General features: G+C 41.1%; 2 protein-coding genes and 1 non-coding gene across 4 annotated transcripts; 1 reads left to right on the top strand and 2 right to left on the bottom strand.

Annotated features, from left to right (window-relative positions):
- Positions 1-1010: 1010 nt before the first annotated feature.
- On the bottom strand, positions 1011-10079 carry mep1a.1 (meprin A, alpha (PABA peptide hydrolase), tandem duplicate 1). 2 transcript variants are annotated; one of them, XM_061707016.1, is made up of 14 exons: positions 9940-10079; positions 9838-9862; positions 9720-9764; positions 9599-9639; positions 7499-7574; positions 6893-7010; positions 5655-5830; positions 5296-5517; positions 4256-4393; positions 3966-4181; positions 2032-2496; positions 1655-1828; positions 1481-1536; positions 1011-1374 (listed from the first exon to the last, which is right to left on the bottom strand). In XM_061707016.1, the coding sequence occupies exons 1-13, from the start codon at positions 9994-9996 to the stop codon at positions 1487-1489; spliced, it is 1803 nt and encodes a 600-aa protein (XP_061563000.1). In that variant the 5' UTR covers positions 9997-10079; the 3' UTR covers positions 1011-1374; positions 1481-1486. The 2 variants fall into 2 exon arrangements, with proteins under 2 accessions (XP_061563000.1, XP_061562998.1); XM_061707014.1 differs by having other exon boundaries at positions 1455-1536; positions 9940-10078.
- Positions 10080-12840: 2761 nt separating this feature from the next.
- trnas-gcu (transfer RNA serine (anticodon GCU)) lies at positions 12841-12922 on the top strand. The gene has a single exon. It is a non-coding gene; the product is annotated as a tRNA-Ser (tRNA).
- Positions 12923-13783: 861 nt separating this feature from the next.
- Positions 13784-15885, bottom strand: LOC133464850 (uncharacterized). The gene is made up of 5 exons (XM_061747037.1): positions 15499-15885; positions 15204-15371; positions 15051-15105; positions 14359-14453; positions 13784-14271 (listed from the first exon to the last, which is right to left on the bottom strand). Exons 1-5 carry the CDS (start codon positions 15517-15519, stop codon positions 14068-14070), a joined length of 543 nt encoding a protein of 180 aa, XP_061603021.1. The 5' UTR covers positions 15520-15885; the 3' UTR covers positions 13784-14067.
- Between the last annotated feature and the right edge of the window lie 2603 nt (positions 15886-18488).

The following is an 18488-nucleotide window of genomic DNA, read 5'->3' as shown; positions in this document are numbered from 1 at the left end:
GTGGTGCCATTGACTGAAAGACTGATGTCTTTCAGATGTAAAACACATTCCCATACCGGGAATGAACCCAGGCTGCCTGGGATCCTAACCGCTAGCCCATATGGGAGTGACCTCCTTCTCAAAATGTCCAGATTTACTCTGTGACCGTAGAACCCCTTTTTCAAATATTGTGGCATTTGATGAAAAAGAGATTTTTAGAGTTTTAAGTTCAACTGCAAATCATAAGTGGTATTAAAAATACAGCTTAGGAAAAACATTGAAATATGGTGCACTTTGCAGTTTAACTGCAAATTGACTTAAGTCTTATAAAACAAGCATATTTAGACATGTGTAAATGATACGGATACGTATACTGCTGCAGATTCAGATGTGGAGCCATAACACCCATTGCCTGTGTGTGATGGCTCATCCCAGATGCCAACGTCAACAGCACCACTGAACAAGATAAACTTGAGGCTAATTTTCTGCATGTTAAAATTTTAAGTGATATTTCTGTAATGTGATTCCATTTATTAGTGTATTAGTCGATGGCCATTGCAACTGGCTGAATATTGTAGCGTGCAGGGCCGGCCCAAGGATTATATTGGCCCTAAACACTCAGGGCAAATACCAAAACACTCACATTGCTTACAACTGAACGAACAAGTAGATGAACAAATGAATTGTCAACAAATCCCTGCTGTAAATGCTACATTTATGTGTTTCTTTTCTTGGTTGTGCAACTATGTTGCCCTATCGTTTCTCCATTTGAAATGTTATCTCTGTTTAGACAGCTTTTTATCTCCTTCCCTTGATCCAAAAGATAATTAAGACACAATTACCCATTATGTGAATGTGAATAACATAATGGGTGGGCTAATATACTATCACCAGAACCAAGAAAATGTCTACTTTGATTGAATAAAACCTTGCCTAGGTAGCTTGGAACAATGTCAACCTTGATGTGCTGCCTTCCCAGGATGCTTTGCATTGGTGTTGACCATGTAAATTAAGGAAATTAATAGGAACTGTGCAATTGGGAGCAATTTATTGCATATAGCAGACACTAGCTGTAAGAGTTAGAAATACAAATTGATTGAATTGATTTGAAAGTCACAACTGGATTTACAGTAACATATTCCAGTTTTTCTGAGAAGTGCATTCCCTCTAATTCAATGAAATAGCGGTGATTTTTGCAGCACAAAACAAACAAACATAAAAAAACAGATGCTTTCTTCAACAATTGACTTCAATTATTTTAATTAATTCCAAACTTAGCAATTCGGTTGACTAACAAATTGTTTGATGGCAACATGTACAGTAGGATCGCGACACTGTGGTAGGCTTCGCGGGTGGTTCTTCTCATCCAAACTGCTTGTCCTGCATCCATTTACTCTGAATGAAAAACAAACACATTTCACACAGTGATGTCATGTGATCTTACACATGAAATGCAAAAGCATCAGAGATCTTACGGTTTCGCAGTGTTGCAGAAGCTAACCAGAACTCATTCGTTTGGCCTGATGGGAACTTCTGTTTTTATGAGTGATGTTAAATCTGTGGACAAAGAAACAGTTTCTAGTTGTTCCTGCTTCACTACTGACTTTATAACTTTTTTTTGAATCTAGAAAATAATTTTATTTTAACACACGGATATCAAACAAAGTCCACAAACCCTCAAAGTCGATGAAGATGATGAGGTCATCATTCTTGAGGTAATTGCGCCTCCTGAGGTCGAAGTGCTTGATGAAGTTCCTCCAGCCCCATGATTCGCTTCTGTGGCAGCCACAGGAGGGGTCGTACTTCCCCACTTTGGAGGGATTGTCCCAGAAGTGCTTTCCATCGGAAGCTAAAAACAGCAAAAGCAATGAAAAACAAACAAAGGTGGCATAATTGATTCATTTGACATGCAATAGTGTTTAACCCAACACTTTTTGATAAAGGAGCAGACTCTGAATAGAGATTTAAGAGAAAGAAAGAAACTTGAGTAAAATCGTTTATTCACTGATCATGGTGGGTTTTTTTGTCTCTCAGGAGATAGAAATCACTTACTTGTCCTCAGGTCAGTGGTGAGACTGCGAGCAGAAGACATCCTTAGTAAAATATCCGGGTCCTGGTCCATCACCACCAGCGTGGCCTGTCTGTTCACAGCAGGCCACTTCATCACTATGTCATTCTCACCGCTGGCCAAATGGAAGTAGAGCCCCATGTAGTTCCCTGTGTAATCGGTGTAATGGGACAGAGGACTGATGCTGACACCGTAGCCGTAGCCTTCAGGGCTGTAGAAACGAGGGCTGTTGATGACTGTGTTGACATCAGCCGTCTCCATGATCTTAGAGAAGTTGTGGATGGTCCACACCGCGTTGGGGCAACGCGTCTCCGTCAGGCTGACATCGTCGATGTAGATACCGCCCCTGGACGTATCCGTATCGCCACGCATGGCTTGGAAGGCGTAGCGAAATTTCACTCCTACTTCCATTGGGACGTGGGCAATCTTCCATGTGTGGTCAGAATCCGCTTTGTGAAAAGGAAAATGGACAATAAATGATCAATTCTGTTGGGTGAGATTTTGTAAATGTACCAAGTTCTATGTAGAGTCTACGCATGTAGCCTACGTACAGGACCTCCGTCACAGCCGTTCATACTTGTCTGTCTCAAGTGTCAAAACCATATCCGGTTATTTACTTACTTTATGTAGTTCAGAGATGCAAAGCAACAAATGAAGTCTATCCTATAAACTGGAGCATAAATCCCACTTCAGAAGCAGCAGTACAGCGTTTCTAAAAGGATCAGATGGTTTTATGAACTTTTCAGCTATCAACTGAATAGTGCCTTCTGAAACTGACTGGACAAACTATTTGTGGACACTGATTGGCTATCCCTGTGTGTGGGCATGTTTAGCTACGCTGGTAGACTCCCATTGTAGCTGGACAGACATGTCTTAAACGCCCCAACGGCACCATTGATACATATAGAGTGATATGTGTCCTTTGTGGAAAGGACTTTTCTCACCACCGAAGCAGCTCATGTTTAGCTACCACATAAACGCAAAGCCCCCGTCGCGAGCGCAGCCACAGCTAACGTTAGCAGCAACCCCGCGCATGAGCAAGTCTGCGAAAGAGAAGCTGGCGAATGTTTTTGCCAAGTGGATGTAAACAGCTAGGACTGCATCTGTTACAAAATAAATACATGACTTTATAAAGCCACTTTGTTGTTATATATCAATCTTTTGATCTGCCACAATAATGTAGTGAATTCAAAGGAAAACACCTCAAGTTCAGGGCTTTTTTCAGCAATTTTTAGGTGAGATTCAAAAAGCGATTAGATGAATTAATTACTGACCTTAATTAATTAATCACTCCATTTTTTTAATCGCTTGACAGCACTAGTTTTGCCAGAGGTCTCTTCCTGTTCAAGGGGAGTGTTTCCTTCCCACAGTCGCCTGGTGCTTGCTCAGGACAGGGATTGTGTCAAAGAAAAGTTTCAATGCAAACTGTTGGTTTCCTTAGGGGTGCAATAATTATTATTACCATTGTTACTTTATCAGCTTTTTATTAATTGGACTAATTTGTGTCTTTTAAAATACTATTTTGGATGGTAAACTATATGAGGTACAGTATACACCTAAGCATTTGTTAATGTATCCGAGTGGCTCAACTAACATGAACATAAACCCTGTAGATGTACAGTATGTTTACAATGTAAATGTAATGTGAAAATTATCCTGTGTAGGAACAAGAGATCTGTGTAAAAGCCAGAACCTTCTCACTGGCCGCGCCGGGAACAACCGTTTTCCTGTTCTGCTTTGTTTGCCTGCTTGACGATATCTAAACCTACTGTAACTTCATTTGAATGTTATTTTTAACAAACCGAGCAGCTGTAGAAATGTCCAGTGAATTTTGCCTCCAGGATAACTCACGTGTTAACGCACATGCAAGAGTTATACAATTATACTACACAGTCGACATGAACGCTATACAAAATACCATCAAAGGTGTGTATTTTCTTCATTCGGCGGACAGTGCCTGTGCCGTCATCCATCTTGACCCAGATCACCAGCCGGTCTCTGGGGCTTCCTGTCATCTTGTAGAAGAACTGCAGACACTGGAGCTTCCTCTTCGGGTAAAGGGTTCGAGATTCCAGTAAAGCTGACTCCTGAGACTTCCCGGTCGCGGTGTTGAAGTGCATGAAATAACCCGCATCTGCAAAACAGAGCAAACTAAGCATCGCCATGCTGTCCGAGCTGACGTAGAACGGCTTCAGAATGGGCTCTGACCTCTGCACCTCCCCAGGAGGGTGTGATCCTCTTCACTCTTGGTGTGAACCCAGTCGGCATCGTCGGAGGAGCTCTGGATCATCCCGCAGATGCTCGCATACTCAAACGAACACTGGTCCAGGAGGGTGAGCGGGCCGGCTGGAACGCAACACAATGACGATTCAGATGTTTAGCAGAGCTTTGAACGTGTTCCTCTGGCTATTTTGGATGGAGAGAAAATCGACTCAAAACATTTGTGTGTGCGTATTATCTGATTTGTGCGTAGTACTTGATTTGTAAGTATTATTAGATTTGTGCGTAACTTGCTCGAAGTTACGGACAAAATGATAATTACGAATTCAAAAAGCCTCCTACACACAAATAGTTAAATACGCACAAATGGTTTTTCACGCCTCCAAGAACCCTCACAGATTCGTTCATACATGGTGCGTTTAAGGACTGGTGGAAAGCTGGGTCATCTGAATTTTCATCCTAGTCCAGCGTTATTTCCCTCGATACTTAGTTACCTACCCAAAGCAGGTAAACCTACTTCAGACCACCTCAGACCACCGTGATGCCGCCATCACCGTCTTCTTGCCCCCCGATTTGACAGTTTTTCCACCACCAAGCGGTTGTTGCTTTAAAACATCTAATTACATTTGTAATGCTCATGAATGCATATCTGTCCATATAAGGAAATATAGACTATTACAAAGTAAAGGTGTTATAACCACGGGGTGCTGAGATATAGGTAACTAAGTATCGAGGGAAATAACGCTGGACTCAGATGGAAGTCAGATGACCCAGCTTTCCACCAGTCCTTGAATGTACCATGTAAGAACGAATCTGTGAGGCTTCTTGGTGGCGAGAAAAGATTCTCAAAACCATTTGTGTGTATCTACAGCTTTTTGCGATTCGTGCAAGCGGATTGTGTGTAGGAGGCTTTTTGAATTCGTAATTATCGTTTCACCCGTAACTTTGAGCAAGTTACGCACGCACAAATGTTTTGAGTGGATTTTCTCTCCATATTTTTGAGAAAGCAGCTGACGAGTCGAACATACAGCAATTGTACATGCGGTTGAGCCGGAGGACGTCCATCTTGCTGAAGTCCAGGTACTGGCCGATGATGTTGTAGAACTCCGGGATTCTGGTGGTGATAGTGGGGACGGACTCGTTCTTGTTGAAGGAGAAGGGCCTGTAGTGCATGACGGACTCGTAGTCGTAGGCTGTATTTTGATCAGTGATGAAGTCGTCGTTGTATTTGTTGAAGTTGTGTTCAAGTCCTGCAGAGAATTCGAACCGTAGTCAAGAGAACGTTCCTCATCCCATTGGCGAAGTTACTTTTGCTTAACACTGGACTAGTTGACTAGATTTAGGAATGTCAGGCTTATTTCTAGAGGCAGGTTTAGACTGTCCATACCCGGTGAGACCTGGTCCAGCCAGATGTCCACGTAGTCGTCTCTGTCTGTGCGGGATTGTTCGTGGTAGAATCCCAGCGCATGAAGTAGCTCGTGCTCGATCACGGCCTTGTGGTCACAGCCAGATCCCAAAGACAGGATCTGACCATCCTGCTGGTCCCCAACGCTGGAAAAGCACCTGTGACGGAGGAGTTGATCTAAACTGTCACCCAAATGTTAAAAGAAAGGCCCCTACGGAGATGAACAGGCTCTTCCAGCACATGGATGGATGGAAACACCACTTTGATGAACAGTGTTGTGCTAGTTACTGAAAAATAGTAACTAGTTACCATTACTAGTTACTTCATTAAAAAGTAACTCAGTTAGTTACTCAGTTACTTAGACCAAAAAGTAATGCGTTACTATGAAAAGTAACTTTTAAGTTACTTTAAATAAAAACATTATTTTAAATGCTCCCATTAATGCCCCTCTAGGTTTCATTTCAGCAGGTACTGTATGGATTTGCATTGTGCATCGTGTTCTGCATTCTAAACAGAACAGGACTCTTTGATGAATCGTTCATTACAGTCTCAAATATAACCAATGGTAGCATGTCGGTTTATAAGAATCTTTTAGCCCAGAAGAAAAAAGAGCGACAACAACGACCAGTAACTATTTTCTTCTCTCGAAAAAACACACCTGCACCGCGAACTTTAAAAGAAAAAGACGCTACAGAGTCAGGATACAGCAGCAGTCAGAAGAGCAGTAAAATACGTGCGAGGCGGTGCTGATCTCTCGCAATTTGAAGCCTTGTATAATAATTATAAAAGGAATTTCACTTATCACGGGTTCTTTTTGGAACGTAACCCCTGCGAAAAACCAGGGATTACTGTAATGACAATATCTCCACTCGCGAAATTCGCCTTCTCTTGGCTCGCCATGACTGTCATGTTTTTGAATGCACACACACACGCCCACTACGTTTCCTCCGGTCTCCGCGTGTGGGGAAAAAAAGCTTCACTGTAGCCAGAAATAACGGAGTAACGCAACGTTTGGTAGCGGTAATTGTGTTACTGAATTTAAAAAGTAATGCATTAGAGTATTAGTTACTGCAAAACTAACGCCGTTCCAATAACGCGTTAGTCCAAACACTGTTGATGAAACATCACTTGTAACTGGGGCTTTAGTTTGGCAGACAGTGATCTTCAACGTGTGATTGAGTTTTGAAAAATAAAGAAAGGCGTTTACGCTAATGCCTCACCCTCCTCTCTTTTCAAACTTGATGAAGGTTTTCTCTCCCTCGTACGGCTTGAAGTCCACACAAGACTTGAGACGGTACATTTCAAACGCCTGGTAGACGCAGCCTTTGGCATTCAGATCTGAGGATTGAAGACACAACAGATGATTCATTTTTTTGTCTTTTTGTTTGCTTTTTCTGTCCAGACCATCAGATGAGCTATTAAGCTTAAATACGTCTTGTCTTTTTGACCTGTTTCTTAAACTTCGCCGGAGCCCAACCTGGATGATGAGAGTATGATTCAGGATTATGCAATGAGAAAATGATGCTCCAGCCTCAGTGTTCCTCTTAGCACCACATCCTGGAAATGTCTGAACATTGTTGTTATTACAAATCACACACAGGATTTCATCGCTGTTGGGAATCTTTCTTGCAGCCCTTTTAAGGTTTTTTTTATAACCACATTCTTTTTTCTTTCTAATTGTTATCCTCACGACTAGAAACAATCAGCCTGATACTCAAGTACAGATAAACCTCCCTCGAACTGTATTTGGAAAAATCACAAGTACTCAAACAGACATTTGACATATTTACGTGGTTCAGACTGTGTTGCACAAACTGTAAACTTACCCAAATCATCACCAAGAATGTAAGGGATCGGGAATTTCCATCGGTACCGCTCATTAATGAGGGCATTCCTCCCTTTCTGCAGCATGAAAGAGAGTTTAAGAATAGTTTTAACTCATTTTAAAGGATGTTTCATTATCGTGGCCTAGTTTAGCAGAGGGATCTGTCGACTTTCACACAACAGTCAAGTATTTAGGAAGTAATTAAGAAGTATTTAGGAAGTTATGGAAGTATTTAGGAAGTTTTTAGGAAGTATTCAGGAAGATTAGGAAGTATTTAGGAAGTATTTAGGAAGTTAGGGAGTATTTAGGAAGTTTAAGAAGTAATTAGGAAGTATTTAGGAAGATTAGGAGATTTAGGAAGAATTTAGGAGGTTTAGGAAGTATTTAGGAAGTATAGAAAGTATTTAGGAAGTTTAGGAACTATTCAGGAAGTTTGGGAATAATTCAGGAAGTTTAGGAAGTAATTAGGAAGTATTTAGGAAGTTATGGAGTATTGAGGAAGTTTAGGAAGTGTTTAGGAAGTTTAGGAAGTAATTAGGAAGTATTTAGGAAGATTAGGAATTATTTAGGAAGAATAAGAAGTTTATGAAGTATTTAGGAAGTTTATGAAGTATTTAGGAAGATTAGGAAATTTAGGAAGTTAAGGAAGTATTTAGGAAGTATTTAGGGGGTTTTGGAAGTATTTAGGGAGTATTTAGGAAGTTAAGAAGTATTTAGAAAGTTTAGGAAGTTTAGGAAGTATTCAGGAAGTTTAGGAAGTATTTAGGAAATTTAGGAAGTATTTAAGAGGTATTTCGAAAGTATTTAAGGGGTTTAGGAAGTACTTAGGAAGGCTGGCCTTGTGAAGAGTACAAAGAAAAATGTTTTTATTCGCATTTGTCAATTTAATTGTGTACAGGGAGCAAACAAATACAGAATTCCATCCTTGACATTGTCATGACTTTTTAAGCGTGCCGAGTCTGAACCGCAGGAGAGCAGTTAGCGTGGTGCGTGAAACGATGCAGTAACTTACAAAAAAAACAACATAAAACGCTCCACAGGGAAAAGTGGTAACTGGGAGAAAAGAGAAAATCAAAAACAGCACATTTGAGGTCCTAATTGCTCGAGTGGCCGCAGGAGAAAGTTTCACGCGGGACACCGTCTGTCAGGATCGTGGGAAGAAACGCTGGTCCGGCGTGCCGCTGGTTAGCGTCTGCAGACGCCTCCCTACGGTCAGGACTGGGGTTGCAACTACTGCTTATAACCAGGTGCCCAAAATAAAATGAAACCTCTAATTTTCCTGGTCTGGTAGAGTTTGGATTTTATTTGTGGTCATTTATCCTCTGTGATTATTCTTCTGTTGCTTGCTATGATTTCATAAAGTGCAATATCGTCTACCAAGTTGCAATCTTTTATAAAATTATTTTATTTTGATTTAAAAGATAAATAACACACACACACGTTTACGTGCACGTTTACCTGCACTTCCACGTTTCAAAAATACACCTGCACAGCAAAACCTACCAACCAACTCATGGTAACAACTTCCTCACTGTTGTGGGTGCTATCTCTGTTTTAATGGGATGCAAAACACGCGCCACTTTTCATATGGGGGGGGGCCTGCAGGCGTTGTTGTTTCCAAAGCAAATAAAGTTACGAGGACATTGAAAATAAAACATTTGTGATTATATGTCAGTTCTTAGGTCTAACTTTTTTTCTGTATTATCATGTATTATTCTGTATTCTGTATTATGATTTCATCATAATTAAGGGCCTCTTTGCCCCCCCCCCCCCCCCCCCCCCTTTTCAGCACCCCAGTTTATGTAAAAAGTACTTCATTATATCAAAAAAGGTCAATTATGACTAAAATAGATCCGTGTTTCCTTTCCTCCTCATGTGTCTCGGGGGGCCGGGGCCCCCGGGTCTAACGGCCCCCGTGAGCGCGGCGGTAAACCTTATCAGAGCAAGAAAAACAGTAAAGTACCCTTCGCATTATCAGAGGTGGATAGTAAACTGGTTAGTGAGGCGCAGGAGGAGCAACAGCTGCCAGTAAAACAATCACCGAAGGTTTTATTGCAACAACACGTTATCTGGAAACACAGAGAAAGTACCGGCGACTCACAGGAATATGAATGTCCCCCTCCACCAGGTTGGCATCTGAACCTGCAGCAGAAGTGTTTGTTTTAGAGGTATGAAGCCAGGATCACGCAGACCCCCGTAAACCCCGGCACATCTTACATTACCCCGGTTCAGGAGCGGGTTCTCGTCTTCACCATTTTCATAAACCTCTGCAAGACAGGCCAACGTTGTCCTTTAGAGATTGTTTGACTTTTTAGTGCAACTTTAGATTTTTATACTTACCATGCACGCCAAAGGAAGCTGGTATCTGTGGGAAACAAAACCAGCGTGACTGTTTAATGGAAATAATGTCGGCTATAAATCACAAACGAATGCAGCACTTACGGCGTACGACGTGACCAGACCCGCCAGCCCGAACAAAAGCACCACCTTCTCCATCATCGTGGTGTCAGAAATCAAAAGCTGCTTCTGGGATCTAAACTTGCATGTTGACAAGTTCAGACCCTGCCGAGCTTTATGGTGCCTATAACGCGTAACTAAAAGGACTTTGATGCATATCTGTTACTCATTAGTAGCTGATCTGGCGTGTGCACCAGTTTGCAGTGACATGCACTTTCGCCGGTATCTCAGGGGTACGGTGCAACAGCACAGTTAAGTCTTTTAAGCCGTTTACAACCGCTGGTTTTGGAACCGTTCCTAGTTTCGATCCGAGGTTCTCACCTTCCCAGAGTTCATCAACAGAGCAAACCATCATAAAGATCAAACTTGGCTCAAATCTGCAGATTTATTTGGCCCACATAAGGCAGCTTTGACTCAAGGTGAACTTTGGGACACATTCATTTCATTTCATTTCATTTCATTTCATTTATTTAGCACTTTAAAAAAAAAAAAAACAGTGCATGGAGGGAACGAAGCCCGAAGGGGTTGTACAGAGTTCCACTCCCATCAACAATTGTGATGAAGTAACAAAGATAATGTACAACAAATTAAAAAGATTATAAATATAAACGTAAAAGAAAACATGGATACGAGGTCTGGATTACCATCCATCCATCCATTATCTATACCCGCTTTATACTTTGCAGGATCACGGGGGTCTGCTGGAGCCTATCCCAGCTAATTTTCAGGTGAGAGGCAGGGGTTACACCCTGGACAGGTCACCAGTCCATCACAGGGTCACATATAAACACACAAACCATGCACACTCACGCTCACACCTACGGGCAATTTAGAATCATCAATTTACCTAGCATGCATGTTTTTGGACTGTGGGAGGAAGCCGGAGAACCCACGCAAGCACGGGGAGAACATGCAAACTCCACACAGAAAGGTCCTGCTGGGCCTGGGAGTCGAACCGGGAACCTTCTTGCTGTGAGGCAAAAGTGCTGCCACGGTCTGGATTACATTAAAGATAAAGACATTGAAGGTTAAGATAGAATAAGATTTTTTTTCTTAATAACTTTCTGAAGGAAGTAAAAGATAATGTTGACTATAGCGACACATTCAAGTCATTCCAGAGTTTTGGATCTAAATGTAATATTACTGTAAATTGATGACCAGATGTTCGACAGAAGGGTAAATGAAGATTGCCACTGTGTCTCGTTGGATATGAATTAAAATCGGATGAAAAAGTAAAAACCTGCTCGAAAGCTACAGGAAGTTCTTGTTTTCTATTGATAAACTTATGCACAAACAACTTCATTGAGTTTGCACAATGCATGGTTTCAAAATGAACTTGCATTCAAAATAATATTTCTTTATCTGAATAATATTTAACATTCACGCTGACTAAATCTGGAGACAATTAATACATAATTCATATGTAAACTAGACAGATATATTCTCCTGCTCATCCTTGTGAACAAATCTATTATATATACATAAATCTTCGTCTTTGAGTGCAAAATACATTTTGAAAACCCCCAAATTTTCAGTGTGGCCCTCTCCATACAGTCCTTTTGCAGATGTGCCCCCCTGCCTAATCTAGTTGAATACCCCTGCTATAAGCAAAAGCCTCCGAAATGCCTCTCTCCATCCCGGCGAGGGCGGAGAGCAGCGGTGCGGGTGGCGGTGGCTGCGGTGCCGCGGGGCCGTGCAGGCTCTGGAGCCGCCAGCCTGCCGCGGGACCTTTTAAATCCATGCAGAGGGTACGATTGATTGATATATTGAAAAAAAAAAAAAGCAAAAAACATAGAATAAATGCAGCCTCAACAGGGCACAAGACAGTGTCCTATTTGTGCCGGTCCGAAGCTCGGGTAAATGCAGAGGGTAGTGTCAGGAAGGGCAATTGGGTTAGCATACTGTTGGTCAAAGAAGGAGAACATAGATGAACTGATATGATGATAGCATAGTTTTCTATGCATTTCGGGGGTTTGACCCCCCCAAATCTTTTCGCCCAGCGTCGCCCACCCTACATTTCCGTCTGCCCACCTTAGTGGGTCTCGCTAAATCCGGCCCTGTTTGGACTTTTTCTTTTTTTTTAATTACTAGGGTGATCATTTATTTCACCAAGAAGATGTTTTTTATCTATTTTACTTTTTAAAAATGTACTTGTTCATGCTTATTCATATGAGTACACATATTTCCTACTTCTAGGGTTTTATAATATTTGTTATTTTGTTAATTTGTTTGATCATTTTGTTTGGGAAACCTGCGGTCGTTTTCTGTTCCAACTTCCGTCTTCCGTGTTTACTGGGTTGCACAATCTGCATGAGAAAAAAATCATGACTACATAAGTTTGTTTCCCTGTGCAGACAGAAAAGTTAAAAATGAACCCCACATTAAAAGAAATAAGCTCTTTGTCCACAGTTAAGGTGCCTTTACTGCGTCGGCTGCTCTTCCTTTTACATGCAAATAAAAAAGGGATTTTCCAAGTGTCCGCGAATGCAGCGTGGCCTCAGTTAATGCATGTAAACACTAGATGGCGACAAAACACTTACTTGAAATCCGAACACAAGAACAGACAAGAACGCACGGCCCATATTTCCCTGTTATGTCTGTTATACACAAAAAAAGAAAAATACGGTGCACTAAAGCTTTTTATTTCAAATAAATAATAGAGCAATATAGGCTACAATTTAAAATGCAATGCTTCGTCCTTTAAATTGAAAATTTCGATTAAGAATGCAAATAGCAGTTCTCACATTTTACGTATTTGAAAACGTAAGATTGTTGTCATGTTTTCTAGACATCGAGAAACAGGTCAAGGTAGTAAATCTTGTAAAACTAGCACGAGGAATGGGTGACACGCCTGTTTTATCGGAAACAGACCTCCGAACAGCGCCAGACGAGGTGGCCGAGTGGTTAAGGCGATGGACTGCTAATCCATTGTGCTCTGCACGCGTGGGTTCGAATCCCATCCTCGTCGGATTGTTTTGTTTTTGCACATTTCTTTCACAACTTTAACATGCAGTCAAAAACGTGTTTACGTTCGGTTTTTGGCGCCCGCTTTATTAAATAACTGATATAAATGTACGTGTAATATATGTCCCAGCCCAGGTTTATTAAGTAAAACTACTTATATCCAGTACTCGAGTTGTAAAAAAAAAAAATCAGGGGGGATGGTGGATTTTATCATATGGGGGGAGATCATTTGTGCTGATCACAAATAATAAAATATATTACAAATAATAGCACTGACCAAACACCTGTAGAAATACTGCAGGAATGACATAGCAGCAGTTAAATGCAGCCTTCTGTAAGCTTTAAATATCCACTGGGCTTACATCTAATACATCAAAACACAACAATAAAAAACAGTTTTCTGAACTTATCAATATGGTTCTGTCCTTCACAGGATAAGTAAAATGGATCACTGCAAAAACTCAAAATAAGAATATTTGTCCTATTTCTAATTAAAATGTCTCATTTTAGTAAAAAAAAATCTTATTACACTTAAAAAAAGACTCATCACTGGAAAAAACAACAATTTTCACCTGTTTCAAGTAGAATTTCACTTGAAATAAGTAGAAAAATCTGCCAGTGGAAGAAGATTTTTTTAGCTTGTAATGAGAAGATAAATCTTGTCCCACTGGCAGATTTTTCAACTTATTTCAAGTGAAAATTTACTTGAAACAGGTGAAAATTGTCAAATAAGTTATTTTTCTGGTGATGACTCTAAATGTTGAAATAGCAGTAAAACCACATTCATTGATGAAATGACGGGATGGAAAGGGGGGATAGCAGTTTTACTGGGGGGATGATTTGGAACGTTTTTATTTCAGGGGGGGATGCCATCCCCTTCATCCCCCCTCAACTCCAGTACTGCGTGTAATATATGTCACAGCACAGGTTTATTAAGTAAAACTACTTATGTCACATTTAGCATGTTCCTTTCATGGAGCGGTAAGTCAAAGTTTCTTTCAGGCTGTCATTTCCATTCACTCAATATTACCACTCCATATGAACCCCAGTTTTGATATTTCAAAAGCAGCCCACAATATTTCACCGTGTGTTATTGAGCGTTCACATTCTTTTGCTTTTTTTATTTTTATTTTCTTTATTTTTCTTGTGTTACGAGTTATCCTCGTCTGGCTGGTAGCCTCTGTTGTGACGTCCTTCTCCTGGGGACACGTGCTTCTCATTTTCGTTCTGCTGGGGTTTGGCCGAGCAGTTCACGCCTCCAGTCGCTCCATAATGACTCCCATCCAGTCCAGGGGAGAGGTGCGTGGCCTCGGGCCGTCCCCGGACCGGGTCCTGGATCTGGACCCCTGCGGTCTGGGAGAGTGTTAGAGGAAGTACAAGGAACTGAACCAGCCATCTGCCCTTTTATAGTTGTAGTTTATAGTTGAAACTCGTGATTACCTTGTGTTCCCGGTGATACCGATTTATTGCGTACTGGTATTTTGCCTCATTGAGTCCAAGAGTACCAGCGAGTCTTTCTCCCAGGAAATCACAAGCTAGTTTGGGAAAGAAACATCAGAAAACTGAATGAGACAGCCTCACACGGGAGGAATTACCTAGTCAGTACAGGACTGTCTCAGAAAATTAGAATATTGTGATTAAGTTCTTTATTTTCTGTAATGCAAAAAAAGTTTAAGATTAAGATTCCCAGAATATTCAAATTTTTTGAGATAGGATATTTGAGTTTTCTTAAGCTGTAAACCATGATCAGCAATATTAAAATAATAAAAGGCTTGCAATATTTCAGTTGATTTGTAATGAATCCAGAATGTATGACATTTTTGTTTTTGTAATTGCATTACTGAAAATCACAATATTCTAATTTTCTGAGACAGTCCTGTGTCTTCTTATTACAAGCAAAAAATTCTCGTTCCACTGGCAGATTTTTCTACTTATTTCAAGTAAAAATCTACTTGAAACAGGTGAAAATTGTTGTTTTTTCCAGCGATGAGTCTTGTTTTAAGTGTAATGAGATTTTTTTGACAATGTAATGAATCCAGAATGTATGACATTTTTGCATTACAGAAAATAAAGAACTTTATCACAATATTCTAATTTTCTGAGACAGTCCTGTAGGTGTTTTAGTCACACACTCAGCAGGGAGATCCTCCCAACCAGAAGGGCAGCATTCCTGAACGAAAGCTTCGTCTGAAAAAGAAAGAAAGAAAGAAAAACAGATGCAGCGCATGACACGAATGTGACTTTACACTCAACATCACGTTTTCTTTTCTTTCCAGACGTCGTACCCTCCCCGCAGGCTCTGTGAAGAGGGTTGTGTTGGATGCCTGCTCCTCTTCCTCCTCTTCTTCACTGTCTTCCACCTCCAGAGTCTCGCCGCTGGAGAAGTGGAGGATCTTCCTCTGTTTGTGCAAGGCGGGACCACCAAAGGCCGTTTCACAGACCTGTGCTGACGCCTGACAGATCGGACAGGTTTTACACGGCCTCCTCGCAGCAGAACAAGCCTGCACTATTTATCAAGTCGTTAAAATCATAAAGCGAGAGCATGAACAGCTCTGCCGGTCTGGTTTTATTGGTACTTACCTCCATGGGCCTGCCGTCCATTCTTCAGGGAATCTCTCCTTATTGCTGCAGAGAAAAGGTGTCGACGAAGTCCTTCACATCACAGCTGCCCCGTATGTTCACCCACGCTGACTCTGCTTTGTGCAGGAAAAAACAACTACAGGATCCAGGATCGGCCCTGAAACCTGAGATGACAAATACAGCCGTGCAAACCTTATCTCAGGGCCATCCGTCTCCGAGCTGCTGTCAGGTTCATTCCTGGGCTTCAGGGGTTGGACCTGGGAGGTGGCGTCGGCGTGTTGAATGTCAAGGCTCGCTGCCAAACTCAGCGGCCAGGTCAGCAATGTTCTTGTCTTCGGAAGCCTTAATAAATATAAATATACGTCAAACTTGAATCGGTGGATCTTCACTTCTTGTGCATTTATAATAACACTTTCATTTCCGTGGAAATCCCCAGAACATCCAACAGGTGTCTGAACTTGCTTTCTTTTCCCCTGGAAAGTACCTTTGAAAAAGTTTAAATTTAACATCAGACAGGACTGTCTCAGAAAATTAGAATATTGTGATAAAGTTCTTTATTTTCTGTAATGCAATTAAAAAAGCAAAAATGTCATACATTCTGGATTCATTACAAATCAACTGAAATATTGCAAGCCTTTTTATTATTTTAATATTGCTGATTATGGCTTACAGTTTAAGATTAAGATTCCCAGAATATTCTAATTTTTTGAGATAGGATACTTGAGTTTTCGGAGTGGTCTGCTGGGGCAGCAACATCACAGCTGCAGACAGAAGGAGGCTGGACAAAATCATCGAACGGGCCGGCTCTGTCGTGGGCTGCTCTCTGGACACAGTGCAGGTGGTGGGAGAGAGGAGGATGATGGCTAAGCTGGCATCCATGATGGAGAAGGACTCCCACCCCATGAAGGACACCATCAGAGCTCTGGAGAGCTCCTTCAGCGACAGGCTCCTTCACCCTAGGTGTGTGAAGGAGCTACAGAAGGTCCTTCCTCCCTGCAGCTGTGAGACTACACAACCAGCACTGCTTCCCCTTTGCTGCTGTAAACTGCAAATTTCCCCTCTGTGGGACTATTAAAGGATTATTTTATCTTATCTTTATTCCGCAAGAGGGGAAAGTGCTGCCCCGTGTGGTGAGAAAAGGTGTTACATCCAGCGGTTTTAAAGGGTACCTATTATGAAAAACACGTTTTTTCTTGCTTTAACATATATAAAGTGGTCTCCCCTCAGCCTGCCAACTCAGAGAAGGAGGAAAGCAACCAAATTCTGCAGTGTCTGTACAGCCGCCCGGATGAGCCGTCCAGTGTGATGTGGCTTCTACGAGCCAATAAGATTCTCAATGCGTGAAACCACGCCCACAACTAACTCTTGCCGGAACAACAACAACAACTCTGCCGACCGGAGCTTCCGCCATTTTTTCGTAGCGGTGTATCGCGTCATTCAGGCAGCCAATCAGCACAGAGCCTCATTATCATAGCCCCGCCCACTCAGAATCCTGCATAGATAATGAGGTTACAGAATGGGAAGATAAAGACATGGCTCAGAGGCTGAATTTCTCATTTATTTAGCAAAAACAATCAAAAGCTTGTTTTTAAGGCATTCAAGGCCTGTTTAAAATAGGTATTAGATACCATAATAGGTGCCCCTTAAGGTACAATTTTCCATCATTTGTTGGTGGTGATCGAATAGTATTTTGCCATCTCACGCCAGGGACAGACACTTGAAGTATCTGGTAATATGCTGTCCCCATGTGGTTAAAGGTGGTACTACAACACATAATGGCCTTGAAGATTTCAATTTTCAATTCAATTCAATTTTATTCATACAGCGTCTATTACAACAGAAGTTGTCTCTGGATCTTTCCAGAGACCAGAAAATGACTCCCAAGCAATTATTACGTAAACATAAGATAAACAATGGCAGGTAAAAACCTTAAGCCAAACAGTGGTATTAAAAACTCCCCTTACGAGGGAAGAAACCTGGACCTGGATCATAAGGGGGCCCTCCTGCCAGCTGGGCAGAGCAGGAAAAGAGAAAACCGACAGAGAGAATGAATAACAGAAAGGAGAGACACAGACACAATGGCTAACTGGTGCAGTACAGGGAGAACTATATAAACAGATGTAGACAGCAGACTTTAACTGGAACATAACATGGCTCCTTCCAAATAAAATTGCTTTCTCCAATAAAATCAAAAAATATAAAATTTTACATATTTACCGTACTAACAGATTTGTCTAAAAAGGTGTCAATATTGATGTTAATTGTGTATTTTGTAGAAACGATTATGCACCTTTTCTTTTAATGTAAATTCCCAGATTCTTTGGAAAAACAATTGAAGCAAATGATGGAAAATTGTACCTTAAAACCACTGGATGTAAAGCCTTTTCTCACCACACGGGGCAGCACTTTCCCCTCTCGCGGGACCACATGGCATTACGAGACGTGGCAGACTGGTTAACACCTAGTGCCAACCATCCAATTTTTAGATTGATAGTCATGCAGATAAGTTTTGTTTTTGTTGCAAAAATCATAATTGAATAAAAACATTTCTGATGTAAAGAAATGGAATTGATTAAATCTTTAATCACAGTGGTTTAAACTTCCCACACATGCACATTTTATTGAAGATTTTCTTACCTTTGTTCTTGACAGTAAAGGAAGAGGAATGATAAACTGCTCAAAACTGCCACATTAATTTAACTAATTTAATTGAAAAGGTCTGTGCTATTTGGATAGAAAAATAAAAATTCTGTTCAGATAAATACACAGAAGACACGAAAGAAGTGATCTTTGAATGATTTAATAACATATGAATGACATTTTACATGAATGACACCATTAGAGGAGGGACAGTGCGCACCGCAGCGATGACTTGACTCACTTATTATAAACAGCGGCTAACAGAAGAAAAACACTTATCCGACTTCCTCAGTGCTTAAAAAGTAGAATAAAACAAATGTCATGAACTGCAGTCATCCAAAACCAAAAGG

The sequence above is a fragment of the Cololabis saira genome, chromosome 18 (genome assembly GCF_033807715.1).
Source record: "Cololabis saira isolate AMF1-May2022 chromosome 18, fColSai1.1, whole genome shotgun sequence".
In the NCBI taxonomy this organism is placed as follows: domain Eukaryota; kingdom Metazoa; phylum Chordata; class Actinopteri; order Beloniformes; family Belonidae; genus Cololabis; species Cololabis saira.
The sequence above is the reverse complement of the archived record's forward strand: the minus strand, read 5'-3'. Positions and strand labels throughout refer to the sequence as shown.

Bases quoted from the DNA above. Each gene is read 5' to 3' on its own strand.
- mep1a.1 (XM_061707016.1), bottom strand. From the start codon at position 9,996: ATGATGGAGAAGGTGGTGCTTTTGTTCGGGCTGGCGGGTCTGGTCACG. The intron at 5,518-5,654 runs GTATGGACAGTC...AATTCTCTGCAG, and splicing joins GCTGGACCAGGTCTCACCGG to GACTTGAACACAACTTCAAC. The intron at 4,182-4,255 runs GTCAGAGCCCAT...TCTGTTTTGCAG, and splicing joins CCTCCTGGGGAGGTGCAGAG to ATGCGGGTTATTTCATGCAC.
- LOC133464850 (XM_061747037.1), bottom strand. From the start codon at position 15,519: ATGGACGGCAGGCCCATGGAG. The intron at 15,106-15,203 runs GTACGACGTCTG...TTTCTTTTTCAG, and splicing joins TCACAGAGCCTGCGGGGAGG to ACGAAGCTTTCGTTCAGGAA. The intron at 14,454-15,050 runs GTGTGTGACTAA...TTCCCAAACTAG, and splicing joins TGGGAGGATCTCCCTGCTGA to CTTGTGATTTCCTGGGAGAA.